The sequence below is a fragment of the Leiobunum rupestre genome, chromosome 5 (assembly GCF_980474605.1).
Source record: "Leiobunum rupestre chromosome 5, qqLeiRupe1.1.hap1, whole genome shotgun sequence".
NCBI classification, from domain to species: domain Eukaryota; kingdom Metazoa; phylum Arthropoda; class Arachnida; order Opiliones; family Sclerosomatidae; genus Leiobunum; species Leiobunum rupestre.
In genome coordinates this window covers 7,523,393-7,544,194 of record NC_143388.1, presented here as the reverse complement: position 1 = coordinate 7,544,194, position 20,802 = coordinate 7,523,393, and the positions used below count along the sequence as shown (strand labels likewise).

The window sequence follows — 20,802 nt, the reverse complement described above, 5'->3', positions numbered from 1 at the left end:
ATTTTTATTACATATCCTTTGGTTTCGTGGTAAGGATAATTTCCATGGGGAATTTATTTTGGAACGTGGGATGAGTTCCTTTTTGCGTGAAATACGCGATTTCAATTCTCTCTCTCTCTCTCTCTCACCTCTAAATAACAAAAACCTCTTGGTTAATTTGGTTGAAGTGGATTACCTAATAAACAAAACATTAACCACGTTTTGGGGACCTTGGCAACGTGGGAACCGTAGAGCGTTCGGACAGCGCGCTTCGACTGGGCCATTGTGGAAGTTCCCTCGACTCGCTCGTTCCTCAACGTCGTTATACGAAAATCAATTTCGCCATTGCACGTTGAACGCCGAACCCTAACGATTGGCTGGAATGCGCCCGTTGTCATGACAACGAAGTCCCTCATTTCCTCTTCGCCGAAGAACCGGACTTGGCGGGTTTCGAGTTTTTACTCTCCGTCAGAGAGAACCACGAACTACTTGTTATCCACGAGTCCGACTTAACCCTAAATAGTCCTTTCTTCGTCTCGCTGACGGCGCAATTTCGGGAATTAATTTTGGTCATTCCTTTCGGTAGAAGTCAACAATCCGTCGACAGAATCGTTTCTGGATGAAGGCGAAGAGCAGCGGATCCGCAACCACGGAGGTGTATGTCTAACCGCGTCACCCCTGAACCAGTGGAGCCTAAAGCGCGCAACATGACCTACGAGGGCAACGGAAGAGGCAGCATGGACGTTGGAATTCAGAGATTTGGAGGTTAGAAAACGCGTGACAGCGTGTTTCGTTTTATTTCCTTCGTTGAGTGTGACACTGTTTGGTGTCACTCCGCGATGTGTGTCCATCGACGGAGGGTCTCGCCTAAGTGCCGGACGCGAATCGATGACGCGCTGTCGATTCGGATTCGCAATTTCTAGCGTGCTCGTTTAGTAAAACAAATAAACGCTATACCTCGTTTGAAAGGCAAATTGCTTTGTTCCGAGTCATTATCATAAAGACGCTACCTGATACTTCAAATCATTTTTTTAAATTGACTTCTAGCGTATTTAATTAGAGTCCACTAAACATTCCAGTTGTTAAGTCATACGAAATAATACTAATAAAGGTAGGAAGTTCCTTCCCCCTTTCAGGGCCGGATTAAGACTTTATGGGGCCCTAGGCCCAAGTTAATTTTGTTGCCCCTTTTCAATAGCGAGCTAGGCGCTTCCTCAATTTATAATTGAGAAATGGAAGGAAAATTCATTTTGCTGCCAGATTTAGTATGTCGTCAGGGGCTAGACGGCAGTCCGTCCGAGAATGTGACAATCAAACGTTTTTGGTTCATAGGGGTGGACGCATTTACTAAAATTACTTCGGAAAATATTTTGTGAAAAGCAAATGATTAAAGTTTTGTACGTTTATTTTTTTCGAACCCTCTTGGTGCCCCTTGTAGGCTTGGTGCCCTAGGCCCAGGCCTATTCGGCCTATTGGTTAATCCGGCCCTGCCCCCTTTTGACTAACAATGTAAGGATGAAGATTGCCTCCCCCTTTGAAAACTTTCTGCGGGCGCCCCTGAATCAAGACGCATTCAAATTGAATTAAATTTTGTTTGGATTCAATAATTTTGATAGAACTATTGACGGTTTTGGAAATGACGTTTTAGCGCGCGACACTACAGGTACATGTCTTGGGCACACAGCCTTCTTTGCGTGCTTTTTTGACCATAACATGTAGAGGTATTTTCGCGCGCAAAATGAATTTTAAAAGCCGTCAATTGTAATAAAGTTCAAGGGTATCGCGCTTCTTCTATGGGATATGCCTTTCTACGGATAAGAAAATATAATAATAAAATATTATAATAAGATATCATAAATAAATCTTAATTAATGGACACCGTTTCGGAAACGCACTGATTTCCATAGGAAATATTTAAAAATAATTCCACGTACGAAAATTAATCGAATAATAAGTTAAAATGAATGAAAAATAAGTAATGAAGTTTGGATTTTAAATCAGGAAAAGTTAATAATATGTCAGTCAACCTAAAATGCGAACAAGTATAACGTTAATATTTATAACAAAAATAAACTATGTTTTGTCCAACTTTGACCACTGATACTGGACAAACCATAGGAGCTAGGGAAAATTGGCAATGGAAAATTTTGGTCCTCTGATCAGGCTTATTATATTTAAATTTGACATAGATCCGTAGAAAGCAATTTGATGTCCTTTCATACTTTGCAATTGAATTGTAGTTTTCGATCGAAGTCGAATTTTTATTTGCTTATTTTATGAGTATAATTTCGAATCAAATTTTATCCACCATTTTCGTTTTCATTAGTTGAAATGACCTTGTAAAATACTGCCACGTGCATTTTTCAAATAACAAGAAAACCTAAGCCATTAATTTGTCGACATTTCATTGCAAATATTAAAGTTTTTTTAAATATCCTTATTAACAAATTAATGGGATTAAAGTTATTAACGTTCCTTCTGCGGGTGCGTTGTTGTGCTGGGTCCATCGATTAGTAATAAAATCTAGATTACTCCCTCGTTGCTACTTAAAAATAATAAGGCAATGAAAACTAACGCTGAACTGGAGAGATAATTGTATAAAATAAAACGCCACTAAGTAAAAAAGACAAAAGTTTTTTTGGGGTGAAAAACGAGGGCATAATCCCTTAAGAAATCTGGTGTGCAATATGCTAGAAATCCACAAGAAATATAGGAAATAATAATTATAATAAACTCGTAGAAATATTAAAAAAACTCGGGAAATCCGTGGAAATATGGCAAATTTAAGAAAATACGTAAAATAATGTTTTCTGTATTTTTGTAAATACAGAAATACACAAGCAATATTTGAAATTTACAAAATCGGGAAAAATATTGGAAATATAATAAATTCGGATAAATATTGGAAATATAATAAATCCGGATAAATATTGGAAATATAATAAATCCGGATAAATATTGGAAATTTACAAAATCGGGAAAAATATTGAAAATATAATAAATCCGGATAAATATTGGAAATATAATAAATCCGGATAAATATTGGAAATTTGCAAAATCCGGATAAATATTGTAAATTTACCAAATCCAGATAAATATTGTAAATTTACAAAATCCGGATAAATATTGGAAATATAAGAAATCCGGAAAAATATTGGAAATATAAGAAATCCGGAAAAATATTGGAAATATAAGAAATCCGGATAAATATTGGAAATATAAGAAATACGGATAAATAGTGTAATTTTACAAAATCCGGAAAAATATTGGAAATATAAGAAATTTCGAAAAATATTGGAAATATAAGAAATTTCGAAAAATATTGGAAATATAAGAAATCTGGAAAAATATTAGAAATATAAGAAATATAAGAAATACGGATAAATATTGGAAATATAAGAAATACGGATAAATATTGTAAATTTACAAAATCCGGAAAAATATTGGAAATTTAAAAAATCCGGAAAAATATGGGAAATATAAGGTATCCAGATAAATATTGAAAGTATAAGAAATTTGGATAAATATGGGAAATATAAGAACTCCGGGTAAATATTGGAAATCCAGAAATACACAAAACATATTGAAAATATAAGAAATCCGGATGAATATTAAAAATCTCGAAAGCTTCATAGGCCTAGAAATAGGGAAAATCTCGAAAAATATGTAGAAATAATTTTAATATTTTTGTAAATCCAGAAATACACAAGAAATATTATAAATATTATAAATCCCGAGAAATATTATAAATATCGCGAAATGCGTAGGAGAAATATGGCAAATTATTTTCAATATCAGGAAATACAAAAAAAGATTAGAAATATCGAAAAATACGTAGAAATATGGGAAATCTCGAGCAATTCCAAAAAATTAAATATTTTGGAAATCCAGAAATACCCAAGTATTCGAAATCTCGAGAAATACGAAAATATTTCAATATTTTTGAAATCTATACACAAAAAATATTGAAATATAAGAAAACTGAATGAATATTAAAAATCTCGGGATGTACATGTACGTTGAAATATGGGAAATTTCCGGACATAACGAAAAATATTTTTTAAATTTTTACAAATATCGGAAATATCGAGAAATCTAAAAACTGGAAATTTAAGAAATATTTGGAAATCAGAAATCTGGTGCACATAATTATTTTGAAGTTGGTAGGCCCTCAGGGAAATCTAAAAATAAAACAAGGTACTTCGGTCGATAGGCCTTCAAGGTGAAAACAAAGACTCAGAAATAATTTGAAAAAAATGAATAAACGCGTTTTTGGTGAGACCCCAATGGCGAGTACCAAGCTGTTGGAAAGAACCCGATCAATTTTGCGAAAACTCGTGCGCACATATTTTCGAAAAGGTCACTTTGCACATCAATTTAAATGTTAAAATTTGAACATCTAACCATGGAACTATCAATGTATATTTTACTATACCTCTCGTGAAAAACATTCGTTGACAATTCGGAAATGACTTAGTTCTTAACGCCGTCTATCGTTCGGTTTTTAAACTCATATACTGAATTTTACCCGCCAAAATTGTCAGTCGTCTGCTAAGTTTATAAATGATTTTTAATTTCTGACAATGCATTACTATCCTGTATATCATTCCAATGAGTTAAATTAGCAAATCTCACTAGATTATCATCGCTGGCATCTGTTAAAAATAGTATAATTAACTTAAATAACCAAGGTCTTAGGTCAAGGAATAAAATCAACATACCCGAAAAACTAATTCCTTCATCATCACAAGGTGCTCTTTTTTTAATATTCCCTAGGTCTACTCCAGGAATACCGGACGTTTCATACGTATTTGCGCTAAACATTATCACAGCTATTAAAACCGCTTAAATTAAAATATAATATATTATACATATGAAAGGGTTTATCACAAGTTCGCAACTGTACATTTTAAAGTAATTATAGAAATAAAAAATCAACAAAATAATAGAACTGGCTCTATATGTAGTTTAAATTATTACTATAAGGAGCCGTATGTCAGTTGGTGAAACGAAGCCTTTTTATATAGGCCAGTAAACCAAAACCAAATAACTTATTAAATAATAACGTGCTCTAATCTTAAGCAAAATTCCTTTCCAAGGTAATCTATTCTAAAGCAAATTCCTTTCGACGTACTCTATTCTAAATCAAAATTCCTTTCGACGTACTCTATTTTAAAGCAAAATTCCTTTCGACGTACTCTATTCTAAAGCAAAATTCCTTTCGACGTACTCTATTCTAAAACAAAATTCCTTTCGACGTACTCTATTCTAAAGCAAAATTCCTTTCGACGTACTCTATTCTAAAGCAAAATTCCTTTCGACGTACTCTATTCTAAAGCAAAATTCCTTTCGACGTACTCTATTCTAAAGCAAAATTCCTTTCGACGTACTCTATTCTAAAGCAAAATTCCTTTCTACGTACTCTATTCAAAACAAAATTCCTTTCGACGTACTCTATTAAAATCAAAATTCCTTTCGACGTACTCTATTCTAAATCAAAATTCCTTTCGAAGTACTCTATTAAAATCAAAATTCCTTTCGACGTACTCTATTCTAAATCAAAATTCCTTTCGAAGTACTCTATTAAAATCAAAATTCCTTTCGACGTACTCTATTAAAATCAAAATTCCTTTCGACGTACTCTATTCTAAAGCAAAATTCCTTTCGACGTACTCTATTCTAAAGCAAAATTCCTTTCGACGTACTCTATTCAAAACAAAATTCCTTTCGACGTACTCTATTAAAATCAAAATTCCTTTCGACGTACTCTATTCTAAATCAAAATTCCTTTCGACGTACTCTATTAAAATCAAAATTCCTTTCGACGTACTCTATTAAAATCAAAATTCCTTTCGACGTACTCTATTAAAATCAAAATTCCTTTCGACGTACTCTATTCTAAAGCAAAATTCATTTCGACGTACCCTATTCTAAAACAAAATTCATTTCAACGTACTCTATTCTGAAACAAAATTCCTTTCGACGTACTCTATTCTAAAGCAAAATTCTTTTCGACGTATATCTAATTCAATATATATATATATATATATATATATATATATATATATATATATATATATATATATATATATATATATATATATATATATACAGGGTGTTAACTAAAAAACGATACAGAGCCAATTACTCAAAATGTGTTTTATGTAAGAATTTTAAATTTGCAGGTTACATAGAGGGTGCAGGGGGACAAATGACAATGAAATTTTCAATGACCTTGAACCAGGTCTTCAAGGTCATTCAATTTTTATCTCGAGAACCATTAGGATTAGAAGAATGGGTCCAATTAGAAATGTGTTCTACGTTTAATATTAAGTCTAAATAACTTTGACCCGATCTAATTTGACCATTGGGAAGCCGAGAAATGTTAGACCAAAAACCATAAGGTTGTGTGTGGTATTCAAATAAAGACACGACATTTATGGGCTTATAAATCGAAAACTACCAGATCTAATGCATCAAAATTGTCGTGACACTCTAAACGAGTTCGTAATTTGTAACTTATGATGACCTTGAAACATTAGTTCAAGGTCATTCAATTTATTTCAATTAATTCTTTAGTTTCTTTTGTGTTTAAAACATTTAAACTAAAAAAGTTAATAAAAATACTTGGTACGTTTTAAATCAATTAATTAACGATTATTTTGGAGTTTTATTGATTTATTTACCTCGTGTAAAAGGTAATTTGACTTAAAAACCTTGCGGGGCATTTTTCTAATTGGAACCATTCTCGTAATCCTAATGGTTCTCGAGATAAATTTTGAATGACCTTGAACTAATGTTTCAAGGTCATCATAAGTTACAAATTCCAAACTCCCCCACTCAGTTTAAAGTGTCACGACAATTTAGATCCATTAGATCTGGTAGTTTTCGATTTATAAGCCCTTAAATGTCGTGTCTTGATTAGAATCCCACAAACGACCTTTTGGTTTTTGGTCTAACATTTATCGGCTTCCCATTAATCAAATTAGATCGGGTCAAAGTGTTTTAGACTTAAAATTAAACGTAGAACACATTTGTAATTGGAATTATTCTTCTAATCCTAACGGTTCTTGAGATAAAATTTTAATGACCTTGAAGACCTGGTTCAAGGTCATTGAAATTTTCATTGTCATTTGTCCCCCTGCACCCTCGATGTAACCTGCAAATTTCAAATTCATACATAAAACACATTTTGAGTAATTGGCTCTGTATCGTTTTTTAGTTAACACCCTGTATATATATATATATATATAACAAAATTCCTATTTTGGCGTGTTGTTATTACAAAGCAAAATAACATTTTTCATTCATTTATTATAAATGAAAATTATTTTTGACGTGCATCTATTGCCAAATCCAATTCTTTGTTATTCGTTATGTAATTTTGTTATTGAAAAACCGTACAATAGCCTTAGCCAGCTAATTTATCCTAGAACATTTCGAATAATAGCTTTGATGTTATTGACTCCTTTGTGACCGTTATCGAGTGCTTAAGCCATCTGTTTTCGGAGACTATTCGACTGAAGAGAAAATCAATCGGCATATTAGTGACGGAAATGAAGGGTTGCGTAATTCATTACATTCGTTAATTCCCTCGCTGTCACTTAAAAAGCGATATATCTTGTCCTTTCCGTGGGACAGCTTTTTGCATGTAAATGATAAGTCTACAGACACGTAGGTCAATTCTATGATAAACTTTGATATCGAAATTCATATTCCGTTTCTGCAACCGAGACCGTAACAGTTGTACGTTATTAAAGGGTATATAACCCTCGCAGTAAAGGTCAAGCTTCCGTCATTTCCCACTAGTGGCGCCACAGTCTAGAACGTAGCAGAAAATTTCAATTTATAATCCTGCGGAATGATTTATAGAAGTATCGTTGGGAGATTTACGCTGGCGACAGGATTTCCTACTACGTTCTAGACTGTCGCGCCACCAGTGAGTAATGGCGGAAGCTTGACCTTCCCTGCTATGCCTTTTAATTAAAAGGAGTATGAACTAAATATAAATAATCGGCTGCTAACAAGCGTTACAGCTTTTTAATGTATCTAGCGCTATCACTCTTAGCTTCTGTTAAACCTGGTGGCAGAAATACAATCTTGCTCCAATGTTTTCTTTCCATTTATAAAGCGAATGGCCAAGACTTACAGATCTTCTAAAATTCAAATGTTATCCTGAAAATTAAAACAAGATTGTATTTATTTATTCTATGACTATGTGGAGACGATTTTTAGTTGTGATCCCAATACTCCTTTCTTAAAATTCAAGGACTTTTCTTAGATTTCAAATATGTTTCTTATAATTCAAAGACTTTTCTTAGATTTCAAAGATGTTTCTTATAATTCAAAGACTTTTCTTAGATTTCAAAGATGTTTCTTATAATTCAAAGACTTTTCTTAGATTCCAAAGATGTTTCTTATAATTCAAAGACTTTTCTTAGATTTCAAAGATGTTTCTTATATTTCAAAGACTTTTCTTAGATTTCAAAGATGTTTCTTATAATTCAAAGACTTTTCTTAGATTCCAAAGATGTTTCTTATAATTCAAAGACTTTTCTTAGATTTCAAAGATGTTTCTTATAATTCAAAGACTTTTCTTAGATTCCAAAGATGTTTCTTATAATTCAAAGACTTTTCTTAGATTTCAAAGATGTTTCTTATAATTCAAAGACTTTTCTTAGATTTCAAAGATGTTTCTTATAATTCAAAGACTTTTCTTAGATTTCAAAGATGTTTCTTATAATTCAAAGACTTTTCTTAGATTTCAAAGATGTTTCTTATAATTCAAAGACTTTTCTTAGATTTCAAATATGTTTCTTATAATTCAAAGACTTTTCTTAGATTTCAAAGATGTTTCTTATAATTCAAAGACTTTTCTTAGATTTCAAATATGTTTCTTATAATTCAAAGACTTTTCTTAGATTTCAAAGATGTTTCTTATAATTCAAAGACTTTTCTTAGATTTCAAAGATGTTTCTTATAATTCAAAGACTTTTCTTAGATTTCAAAGATGTTTCTTATAATTCAAAGACTTTTCTTAGATTCCAAAGATGTTTCTTATAATTCAAAGACTTTTCTTAGATTTCAAAGATGTTTCTTATATTTCAAAGACTTTTCTTAGATTTCAAAGATGTTTCTTATAATTCAAAGACTTTTCTTAGATTCCAAAGATGTTTCTTATAATTCAAAGACTTTTCTTAGATTTCAAAGATGTTTCTTATAATTCAAAGACTTTTCTTAGATTCCAAAGATGTTTCTTATAATTCAAAGACTTTTCTTAGATTTCAAAGATGTTTCTTATAATTCAAAGACTTTTCTTAGATTTCAAAGATGTTTCTTATAATTCAAAGACTTTTCTTAGATTTCAAATATGTTTCTTATAATTCAAAGACTTTTCTTAGATTTCAAAGATGTTTCTTATAATTCAAAGACTTTTCTTAGATTTCAAAGATGTTTCTTATAATTCAAAGACTTTTCTTAGATTTCAAAGATGTTTCTTATAATTCAAAGACTTTTCTTAGATTCCAAAGATGTTTCTTATAATTCAAAGACTTTTCTTAGATTTCAAAGATGTTTCTTATATTTCAAAGACTTTTCTTAGATTTCAAAGATGTTTCTTATAATTCAAAGACTTTTCTTAGATTCCAAAGATGTTTCTTATAATTCAAAGACTTTTCTTAGATTTCAAAGATGTTTCTTATAATTCAAAGACTTTTCTTAGATTTCAAAGATGTTTCTTATATTTCAAAGACTTTTCTTAGATTTCAAAGATGTTTCTTATAATTCAAAGACTTTTCTTAGATTCCAAAGATGTTTCTTATAATTCAAAGACTTTTCTTAGATTTCAAAGATGTTTCTTATAATTCAAAGACTTTTCTTAGATTCCAAAGATGTTTCTTATAATTCAAAGACTTTTCTTAGATTTCAAAGATGTTTCTTATAATTCAAAGACTTTTCTTAGATTTCAAAGATGTTTCTTATAATTCAAAGACTTTTCTTAGATTTCAAATATGTTTCTTATAATTCAAAGACTTTTCTTAGATTTCAAAGATGTTTCTTATAATTCAAAGACTTTTCTTAGATTCCAAAGATGTTTCTTATAATTCAAAGACTTTTCTTAGATTTCAAAGATGTTTCTTATATTTCAAAGACTTTTCTTAGATTTCAAAGATGTTTCTTATAATTCAAAGACTTTTCTTAGATTCCAAAGATGTTTCTTATAATTCAAAGACTTTTCTTAGATTTCAAAGATGTTTCTTATAATTCAAAGACTTTTCTTAGATTCCAAAGATGTTTCTTATAATTCAAAGACTTTTCTTAGATTTCAAAGATGTTTCTTATAATTCAAAGACTTTTCTTAGATTTCAAAGATGTTTCTTATAATTCAAAGACTTTTCTTAGATTTCAAAGATGTTTCTTATAATTCAAAGACTTTTCTTAGATTTCAAAGATGTTTCTTATAATTCAAAGACTTTTCTTAGATTTCAAAGATGTTTCTTATATTTCACAGACTTTTCTTAGATTTCAAAGATGTTTCTTATATTTCAAAGACTTCTTAGAACTCAAAAATCTCTAAAGATACTTCTTGAAATCGAAGAATTTCTAAGGAAAAATTCGAAAAATACTTCTTAAAATTCACAAAACGTAGATCTATTCTCATATTAATTGCAAATTCAACAAGGTTTCGACGTCAATATTCTAAAAATAGATAAAACATTTACAGATAATAAAGTGGGGGAAACCGAGCGGTGGCGCTGGCTGCGAATTATCTTTTTATTATTGATAACCTCCGTCAGTGTGGTGAACCTACAAATAATTCCTAAAAGTCTCTATGTCTATAAACACCGTTAAAACCTAGAATATTATCGACCTGATTATGAAGTTCACATATACGCCGTAAGGAAGTTTGACGCTGTTTACCCAATGAGGTAGAATATGAACTAGAGATACAAACATATCTGGGATACGCGGGACATGTTTTGTTTGAGTAGGATAATTAGGCTTAAGTTTCAACTTTATCCAATCGTGTTGGCGCCATCTGTTTCTATAAGCAGACACTTTTGCAAAATATATTAAGGTTTAGTTTTCCAATAACACGATAGATGGCGCCAACACGTTTGGATTAAGTTCATTTACTAGGCCTAATACTGTCCCGCGAAACGGTAGATCCTGGAAGGCGGATTTGGATCTCTATTTATTCTACCTCATTGTGTGTACCTTCCAGATGAATCTGCTTCCCCAGCTGGTTTTTGCTCGAGACCAAGGCCTACAGAAAACAATGTTGCCAGATTGTGGGAAATTTTCCATATTGAGGGAAATTTTGGGGGTCCATTTTGGCTCTATGGGAAAAAGGTATTTTTTTTTTCAAAAACTTTGTTTTTGTGGGAATTTTCATGTCTGCGGGTATTTATCCTACATGTATGCTTTTTTTTAATTTGACTATCAATAGAAAACCCAAAATTATCTAGAGCAGTGTATTTTCGTGAATCTTGGGTTTTATAAATAATATAAAGGAATAGCCTCCTAAGACTACAATCAAACATTGCATAGGCCTAACAACCAAAATATTTAAACATTGTAATTTCAATAAAATTCAATTTTAAAAAGGAAATTTTTTAATTTTTTTGAAATTTATGGCATGTTCTCGTTGAGTTTTCGTTTGGGGCGGGGCTTCTAAAATTGAAAAACTAAAGCTTACTTTAGATAAATAAAGGCAAATTATTAAATCGGAACAAACACACTTTTGGTTTCTAAAAGTACTTATTTTGAAATTTTAGATCGAAAAAGTGTTTTGACCGGAATTTATTACCATCAAAGTTAGTGTAATCATGTAGTCATTCTGATAACAAAAAGATATAAACAACCGAAACGAGTCTAGGTGGCTACAGACAAATTAAAAAGTCTTAAGAACGTTTTTCCTTCAATTAACAATAAAATAAAAGTAAAACGATGTAAAAATTGTAATAATGTAAGTATTATTATTTATAAAGTCAAATTGAGCAATAACGATGAGGAAAAACTAAAAGCATCTGCTTTTAATTAGTCGTTACCTATCTAGGATTCAATGGCGAACCAAACGGGGCGTAGCGATAGTTTTCGGTCCAGAATAGTGTTTTGTCTATGTAGGCAAGGTTTATCTTTTTGCCTCCTAATGTGATACAATTGACCGATTTAAACTTTACGTTTTTGCACGCGACAATGCCTTTACATTATGAGGTATAGCAGACTTATTTACTTGCTTTTATACCCTCACATGGCGGCGTATTTTCATGCGCAAAATGAATTTTAAAATCCACCAATAATATTACTTCATTGGTATTCCCCGAGGTATTCCCCCACTTATTCAAACCAAGGCTTATGATTGTAGAATAATTAACCGATTACGTTTTTGCGCGTGACCTTTACGTTGCGAGGTATAGCAGGCATATTTAACAGGTTTTATACCCTAACATGGCGGCGTTTTTTCACGCCCAAAATTAATTTTAAGGTCCATTGATGAAATTGCAAAGAAAAGGCGCCGAGAAGTTCATTAAACCTCTTACGCGCGTCATATTTATGGCGAAAATTAAGAAGTTTTCCCACGGGCGCACGCGACAAATTTCCGGGACAGTTCTTTATTATTCTCGGGACCCGTTGTCATGGAAACGGCTTCTTGGTATTACTTGGGAATTGAGTCGCATTTTCCCTGTTTACTTTTTGGGCACAGGCCTCAGAAGTGTGGTCCCCCTCCCCTGCAAATGCGTTTTCGGCGTCCGATTGGAAGCAATCAATATCCACTCTTTTCTGGTCACTGACAGGCCGGCCTTTTTACCATGCCAGCCCCGGTCATTCGCGGAGGTAAATATAAGGTATCTTCGGAAATCCATTTAGGTTAACGGATCGTGGTATTTGCGCTGTTTAACGTTTATGTTTGACCATGGCAAATTGACGAAATATAACGACTTTACCAACTCGAATTATGTTGCCCATAATGTTAGAATTGCGGTAATTTTATATTTTCTTTTCGTCGAAGTTGATACTAGTCGATACTTTGTTCCAAAATATTCATTGCAACCTCTAATAGGCCTTTCTATAAAGTAACATCGGCCTTCTGGTTTTGATGTTGCTACGCGTCACGGGTGACGAATCGATGACGTTTTATTACAAAAAGCCCTGCACATACTAAGAGTAAATTCGAGGAGGCACCCTGTTTTTAAGCATAAACTAAATTCAACTTCTACGTATTTCGTGACGAATGAGTTAAATAAAAACAAGTCCAGCAAGCGTAGTTTATTTTATAGAAAGGCCTATTTGAAAAGAAAACGAAAGTTTGCCATTTTAGTAGTCTGAATCTGGCAACGCTGCTATGGAAAGATTTTAAAATAAAGTCCAATGGCTTCTCGGCCTAAGGTTTTTAAATAACCTTATTATTATTTAATCCATGGTGCCATCCTCATCGCCAGAAGCCCCGCCTGGATTTTTGGCGAGTAGGCACTGCGTGTTTAATAAAGAACTCCTTTATAATTTTCGTTGATATTTAACTAGTCAAAATATTTTATTTTCTTATTTAAATAAATCAATTATTTAAATACTATAATTATTGTTAAATTATTTATTAAAAGTTCAATTATTAAAGAAATTATTTACAATTTACCGACTTTATTTTAAATCGAAGGATGGCACCCTACGATTAGCTCTTTTACCAAATTAGTCAACTACTAAATGAGGCTTGTCTCCTAGTTAGCTTGATAGATCACGCTAAATCAAAAAAGCCGCGAAAAAAGTGGCAAGGCTTGATAGCCTTTCCTCCCCCATTGTTGCAGCAGACGTGTTATAATTCTGTTGAGATAATTGATACTCCTTTCGGATTTAATATTGGCCACTGGAATGCGTTAAGTAATTGTGTAGAATTTGACAAGATCCTCAAAGCCATCTTGCATTGCCCAACCATAGATAAAACAAGATGTCACGGACATTTAAGTACACACAATCCCACTGATGTATTAACTTAATAAACCCAAGAGGAATGTTATCGGAAAAGAGTTATTCGAGTTACCTGGTTTTGAAAATAAGGTGGTGAAACGCGAACACTTTAATGTAAATTAATTTTTAAAAAAACCAAGTTTTTCGAGTTACCTGGTTTTGGAAATAAGGTAGTGAACAAGTTTTTCGAATTACCTGGTTTTGGAAATAAGGTGGCGAAACGCGAACACGTTCATTTAAATTAATTTGTATAAAAACCAAGCGTTTCGAGTTACCTGGTTTTGGAAATAAGGAAGCGAAACGCAAACACGTTCATTTAATTTATTTTTATAAAAACCAAGTTTTCGAGTTAGCTGGTCTTGGAAGTAAGGTGGCGAAACGCGAACACGTTCATTTAAATTAATTTTTATAAAAGCCAAGTTTTTCGAGTTACCTGGTTTTGGAAATAAGGTGGCGAAACGCGAACACGTTCATTTAAATTAATTTTTATAAAAACCAAGTTTTTTGAGTTATCTGGTTTTGGAAATAAGGTGGCGAAACGCGAACACGTTCATTTAAATTAATTTTTATAAAAACCAAGTTTTTCGAGTTACCTGGTGGCAAATGCCCCACTTCTCGGGCTCCGATCCCAAAAATTACGAAAATCCCGTCGAGGCTATAATAGTGCCTACCGATTGAGATATCAATCGCCTTTGTACCACTAACGTACGGCGAGCAATCGTGTACGGCAGCTGGTCAAAAAAATATTTAGTGGCACACTTATGCTTAACTTCTGGGCATAACAAATATTTAGGGTCACACTTATTTTTTACGCGCCTGTTCATACGTTATTCTTATTGCAGGCAGGCTTTCAATGGAATGCGAATATAGCTTCAGCGCGTAAAGAATTCAGGTATGACGCGAAATGGCTAATTAACTCACTTAAAATTAACTTTTTCCAACGCGGCTGCAACCTAAGCTGGAATAGGCCTAGAAGTAACAAAACTGGTGATTTTTGATCAAATCTTACTTACCTACTTCCTGTCGTACGACGTGCGTAAAAAGGGCGTTAAACGTGCGTAAAACGTTGGGGGTCACACTTATTGTTACTTCTGGGAACACGTTGAAAGCTCGGCGCGAACGGCCTTGAAAAATGCGAGAGGGAAACTGGCGTTTAGAACTCTATAGACACGCGGATTTACCATGTCGGAAGTTGCGGGGGTCCGTATACGCTGTCCTAAAAACCTCACTTAGAATTAAAATTAAGCAACGTAATTGCAAATCTAGGTTTAAGGGAAACCACAGCTATTCAAAAATATAACTCTCATAAAAATCGGACTTAAATTAAAGAACGTTATGTAGACTTTTAGGCGAAAATATAAAACCGCGAAAATTGGGGTCAGTAGTAGTAAACTAAAACTTAGCGCTTTTATTTCCAAGATGGCCGCCAAGATGGCCGCCAAAACAACCCCCCCAAAATATTTTCCAAAAATTTTTGTCCTTGGAAAAATCGAAAATATTTTTGTTTTCAAATTTCACCTTGAAGATAATCTTTGACCTCGACGCCTGACACCTGTACACAACCACTAAGCCTCGGTCTATCAAATCAACAAGTTTGGTCACGATCGGACAAGGTCGAACCGAGATATCGGCGGTAATGTGTGACCCCACCAAATACTCACGTTAATTTACTTTTGGTGTCATTTTTTGGTTTTTTTCGTTTTTTAGCGGTTTAAAATGCTAATTAGTTATTTGCGAGATGGGGAAACCTTCGCTTTATAGCCTTGGCAACTTTTGGCCACACCCAATCACGTGATATCCAACTAACCCCTGTTGAAAATTAAACTTTATTTACTTTTTGGAAATAAATAAATAAACAATCAATACATAGTTTGCATCCCTACGTCATCAATGACGCAGTTCCAAGTATAGATATAAGAACCAAGAATAAATATTTAATTTGAGCTAGAATGAACTATGCCGCCATTTTGCCGGTGTAGATTTCTTAGTAAAACGGGAGGGTTAACAGTTTCAATCGTCTGTTTGCGGATTTTAATTATTTTCAAATGATTAAGAAATTAGTTTCACGTTAAAAATGGTTATCTGCCTGGTTAAAAATTGTTCGAGTAGTTCAATTACCAAGGGAGAGCGAAAATTGTTTATTTGATAGCGAAGGTAATTGTAAAAAGGATGACCGCAAAGGCCTAACTTTGATAAGCTTTGTCAACTTCTTTTCGTAGATATTTCTGTCGTAATTTGATATTTTATTTAAATAACCCGGCCTTAGAATCTTATCTGACTTTGTTTAGGGCCCATTTAAAATTTGAAAGCATAAATCTAATTAGTTTTGTAGTTTTGACGAGATTACCAACAAAATGGCTACCTATTTAGTAGCTACGCGCGAAATGGTTTGAATTTTTGATCGCCCTCCCAGTTTCCTTGGAGACCATAGGCCCCTCCCTTCGGTGCAAACTATGTATACACATTTTAAAACATATTACAATGGGGCTGGTCAATATCCGCCCGAGATATAGCCCCTTATGTATAACCCCGGTCGAAATAAAATACAATTTAACTTACCCCTGTCGAAATAAAATACACATTTTAAAACAAATTACAATGGGGCTGGTCAATATCCGCCCAATAACTTATGTTTTACCCCTGTTGAAATGAAACTTTATTTACTTTTGGAGATAAATAAATAATACAATAACGACATAATAAACAATCAATACATATTTTAAAAACACAACAAATTACAATGAATAAAAGCGGTATTTATTTAAGTAATTGTTTATTTTTATTTAAATAATAGGCTTATTCACTTTCAATTATTTAAACATTTTGCAATTTTTATTAAACTATTAGTTATTTAAATAAATATTGAAATATAGCCGAGCTTATTTTATTCATGGATTAATCTACTGCCGAGCACTAACTTTTGCAACTCGAAAGGCTATAATTTTACACAAATGGATGGCTGGTTAATTTTTAATAGTAAAATAATATATTCTAAAGTTGGAAAAACATTTTTAAGTTACATAATCAATAAGAATTCCAAAAACCATTTATTGAAAATAAATAAAAAATAATAATAATTAAATTAAAAATAGCAACATTGTAAATAGAATTTTCTCTGACTATATACAGTAAACGAACGGGTGTTTAACGGTGGCTAAATTAAAACAACATTAAGTTTAATAATTTTAATTATTTTCAAAATTAAACATTACTTACTTTGATTTATAAGTTTATTTTTCTGATGAACAAAGTTACCAGAAACACGCAAAGCCATCGTACAAGACACGGTATATGAAATTCTGCCGGATTGCGAGCTATAACTGGTTCAACATTCTAAAACTGATTTTATAACCACACCCTAATTATCGTCATGCGTAGAATTTATCAACTCATTACAACCTTGTAAAACTAGTTTGGATTTTTCAACAATTTTCTAACAAACGATAAAATTATAAACGCAGATCACGTTTCACAAGGAAACATTCAACAGAGCCAGTGAGAAGAAAAAACTGGTTTTTACAAACAAATGCTAGATATTAATAAAATATCAATTAATAAATCCTCTAATTTGAAAAAAATTGTAAATAAAAATGAATGGTTTTAGAAACAAAGCTTATTGACAATTTACTTTTTGAAGATAATTGTTTATATTACTTAACAACTATTAATAATAATAGTAATAATAATAATAATACTTCTTTCGCAAAAGACTAAATGTATTGGCTACCAGGATATTGCAATAAATAAGATAAAAAAATTTACACCAATAAAATTATTTTTTAAACAATTGCAAATTAAATTATAAAATTAATAAGCATTTTAAAAATAAGACAATCTCAAAATATGTACAAACTAGCCTATTTAATTAAGAGATAATTAGTAATATGAAAAAAATTAAAGGTTGTAAAAATAGAACATTAAAAAAATTATAAATATTATAAGGATACAATTAAATATATTTATATTTACCTTAATCCGTAGAAGATATTTCTTTACTACGAAATTAGGTATCAGGTTTGAAATTCGGGCTAAAACTTGTAATTGTTAATTAGTATAATTAAATAAATATAATGATAAATATTAACTAACAAATTATTTGATATTATGATGTTGTAATGTGTTTACGTTGTTAAAAGAGCGGTTTTTATGCTGAATTTCCCTACACATTTGAACAACAGCATCATTGCTAATAATGGAATGGATTTGGTTTTGAATATAAAAATGTTTTTAAATTTAATTGTTTTCTTAATTTTACATTAACTGTGGAATTCAAAATAGAAATATTAATTGCAGAAGCATGTTCCTTAAAAAAGAGGATATTTAAATCTATTTTTTTAATTTTAAACCTTAATTAACGTGTCATTATTAATTCTGTTTAATTCACAATGCGCTTCTGATTTGATCTGTCTGTTTTAAAATTTAAATATTCAGTTTTTCATGTTTGCAGATTGAATTTCGTCAAATAAAATTAAAAAAATACTGGTAGAGATAAAAATATTAAATTAAAATTGATAAAAAGTAAATTAAATCTTATAAAGAATCTGGAGACTTTAGTTGATTGAAGAGTAGGTTGGTTTCTTCGTAGTACACCTCTGACAGGTGGCTCAAAAGTTCTTCCTCTTCTAGCAAAACGTATTCAATTAATATTTCACACATGTTTTCAATATTAATATAAAATTACTCTTTCGTGTTTATAATTTCAATTCTTAAATTACACAACTTAACAATAAAGAACCGATATCATATTAGTGTTCTTTTCGGAAATGTGGTACTGTAGAACTCAGGATTAAACTTTTTAAAGGCTTAGACTACACTACAGTAAAACCCAAAATTTATTAATAGGGCGTGAATCACCAGATATTATCTATCACACAGATAACACTTCTATTTTTTCGAGTTAAAAGTATAAGAAATAAAAGGTAATTGCCATGGTACATACATACGTCTTATTTTATTTATTATTTATTTATTTATGGTTATTTACTGTTTATTGCTTTGAAAAGCAAGTTTTCTAAAACCACCTCAATTTGTCAACCATTGGATAAAATATTTATTTGAACCGTGTTGTATTTAATAACATTTTTACATAATTTCACCGCTAGGTTTAATTATGGATTCATATTGTACCCGATTAATGTTTTTATTGCATTTATCAGAATTACGTTAACATAACATGAAATATTTGACTTGATTTCATATTGTCTCGGATATATTTTAGAATAAAATGTTTTAATTTTTATTAATTTTGTGTAAAACATTATGGATTCATATTTTACCCGATTAATGTTTTATTGCATTTATAACATGAAATATTTGACTTTATTCCATATTGTCTTCACGCGTACGGATATTTTTTTAGTATAACAAATTTGTATTTGTATTATTTTTGTTTAAAACATTTGCAGTTAAGGATATAAAAACAGATATAATTGGATTGAAAATATTGCAAGATAGTTGGAAGAGAGCAGAAAACTAGAAAGCGTGTTTACAAAAGGTTCTTTTAAACGTAACTTAGTACATTAATTAAGTATTTTTAAATATTTGAATATCGGAATTGTATTTTGTTGCATTAAAAGTAGAGTTTAGATGTTTTTCTAGTATTTTTCTATGTATTTGGATATCTGAAATATATTTTAACCGATTTAAAGTAGAGTTAAGACATTTTTGTAATATTTTCTATGTATTTGCGTATTGGAAAAGTATTTTAACGTATTAAACGCCAAATTTAGGTGTTTTTGTACTATTGTTCCACCTATATTTGCGCATTGAAATATATTCTAACGTGATGAACGTAGAGCATTTTCCGACCTTTATTTACACATTGGAAAGTTAATTTATCGTATTAAAGTTGATTAAAGAGTTTTTATAGTATCTTTCTGACTATATTTGTGTGTAAAAATTTAATTTTACCGTATTTAAAATATAGATAAGTGGTTTTTGTCTTATTTTTATAACTATATTTACATATTAAACATTTTTTTAATTTTAATTTTCCTATTTACAACACTATCTTTAATATATAAGTTTATTCCTAAATTTATAAGCTTATTACAATTGACATATCATTTTCGACTAATCTTACAAAAATTCATTAAGAAATAATATTTGTAATAGGAAAATCGTGGATGTTAAATTACTTGAAATACCGTAAGCCTATGTAGTATTTTTCTACCTATATTGGCATTTCGGAAATATATTTCAACGTATTGAATGTAGAGTATAGAGATTGTTGCAGTATTTTTCTTCCTACGTGACTACATCAGAAACGTCAGTGTTATTCTCCTTATTAATCAAGCCGACACTGAACATATGTTTTACACTTTGTTCTACGACGTTTTAACATAAACCATTTCAATACATTCTTAACTTATTCCATACGCTATTTAAAACACATGAGATAAAGATAACGAGGAAACAAGTTGACTCTGAACAAATATGTTTTACTCTACGGGAAGGATGTTGTAAGATTAAATTCATAATGGTTAATGTGAAGTATTTTTCTACCTTTTTTGGTATTTCTTTATCTATATATGTGTATCGGAAATGTGTTTTAAAGAATCGAACGTAGAGTAAAGAGTTTTTTTTAGTATTTTCTGTCTATATTTGCGTATCGGAGTTGTGTTATGTAGAAGAAGAAGGAATTTTTATATTATTATTCTACCTATTAACATATCGGAAATTTATTTTATCAAATTTAAAAAGGGATTTTAGTAGTATTTTTCTATTTATATTTTCATATTTGAAATGTATTTTAAAGTATTAAAAGCAGAATAAAGTTTCATAAGAATTAATCTTTCTCACAAGTCTTACCCATCATACATACATCATCTAATGTGGAATTTATGTTTAACAAATGGATGA

General features: G+C 31.1%; 1 protein-coding gene across 2 annotated transcripts in view; it reads left to right on the top strand.

Moving 5' to 3' along the window:
• The first annotated feature begins 457 nt into the window (after positions 1–457).
• Positions 458–20,802, top strand: part of LOC149943437 (band 7 protein AGAP004871-like) — an 82,589-nt gene continuing 62,244 nt past the window's right edge. For both annotated transcript variants that reach the window (XR_016480856.1, XM_090174969.1), the window contains exon 1: positions 458–744. Coding sequence is in view for 1 of the 2 variants with exons in the window: in XM_090174969.1 (XP_090031095.1) it covers positions 639–744 (106 nt within the window). In the remaining variant the exon portion in view is untranslated. The remainder of the gene's footprint in view (positions 745–20,802) is intronic.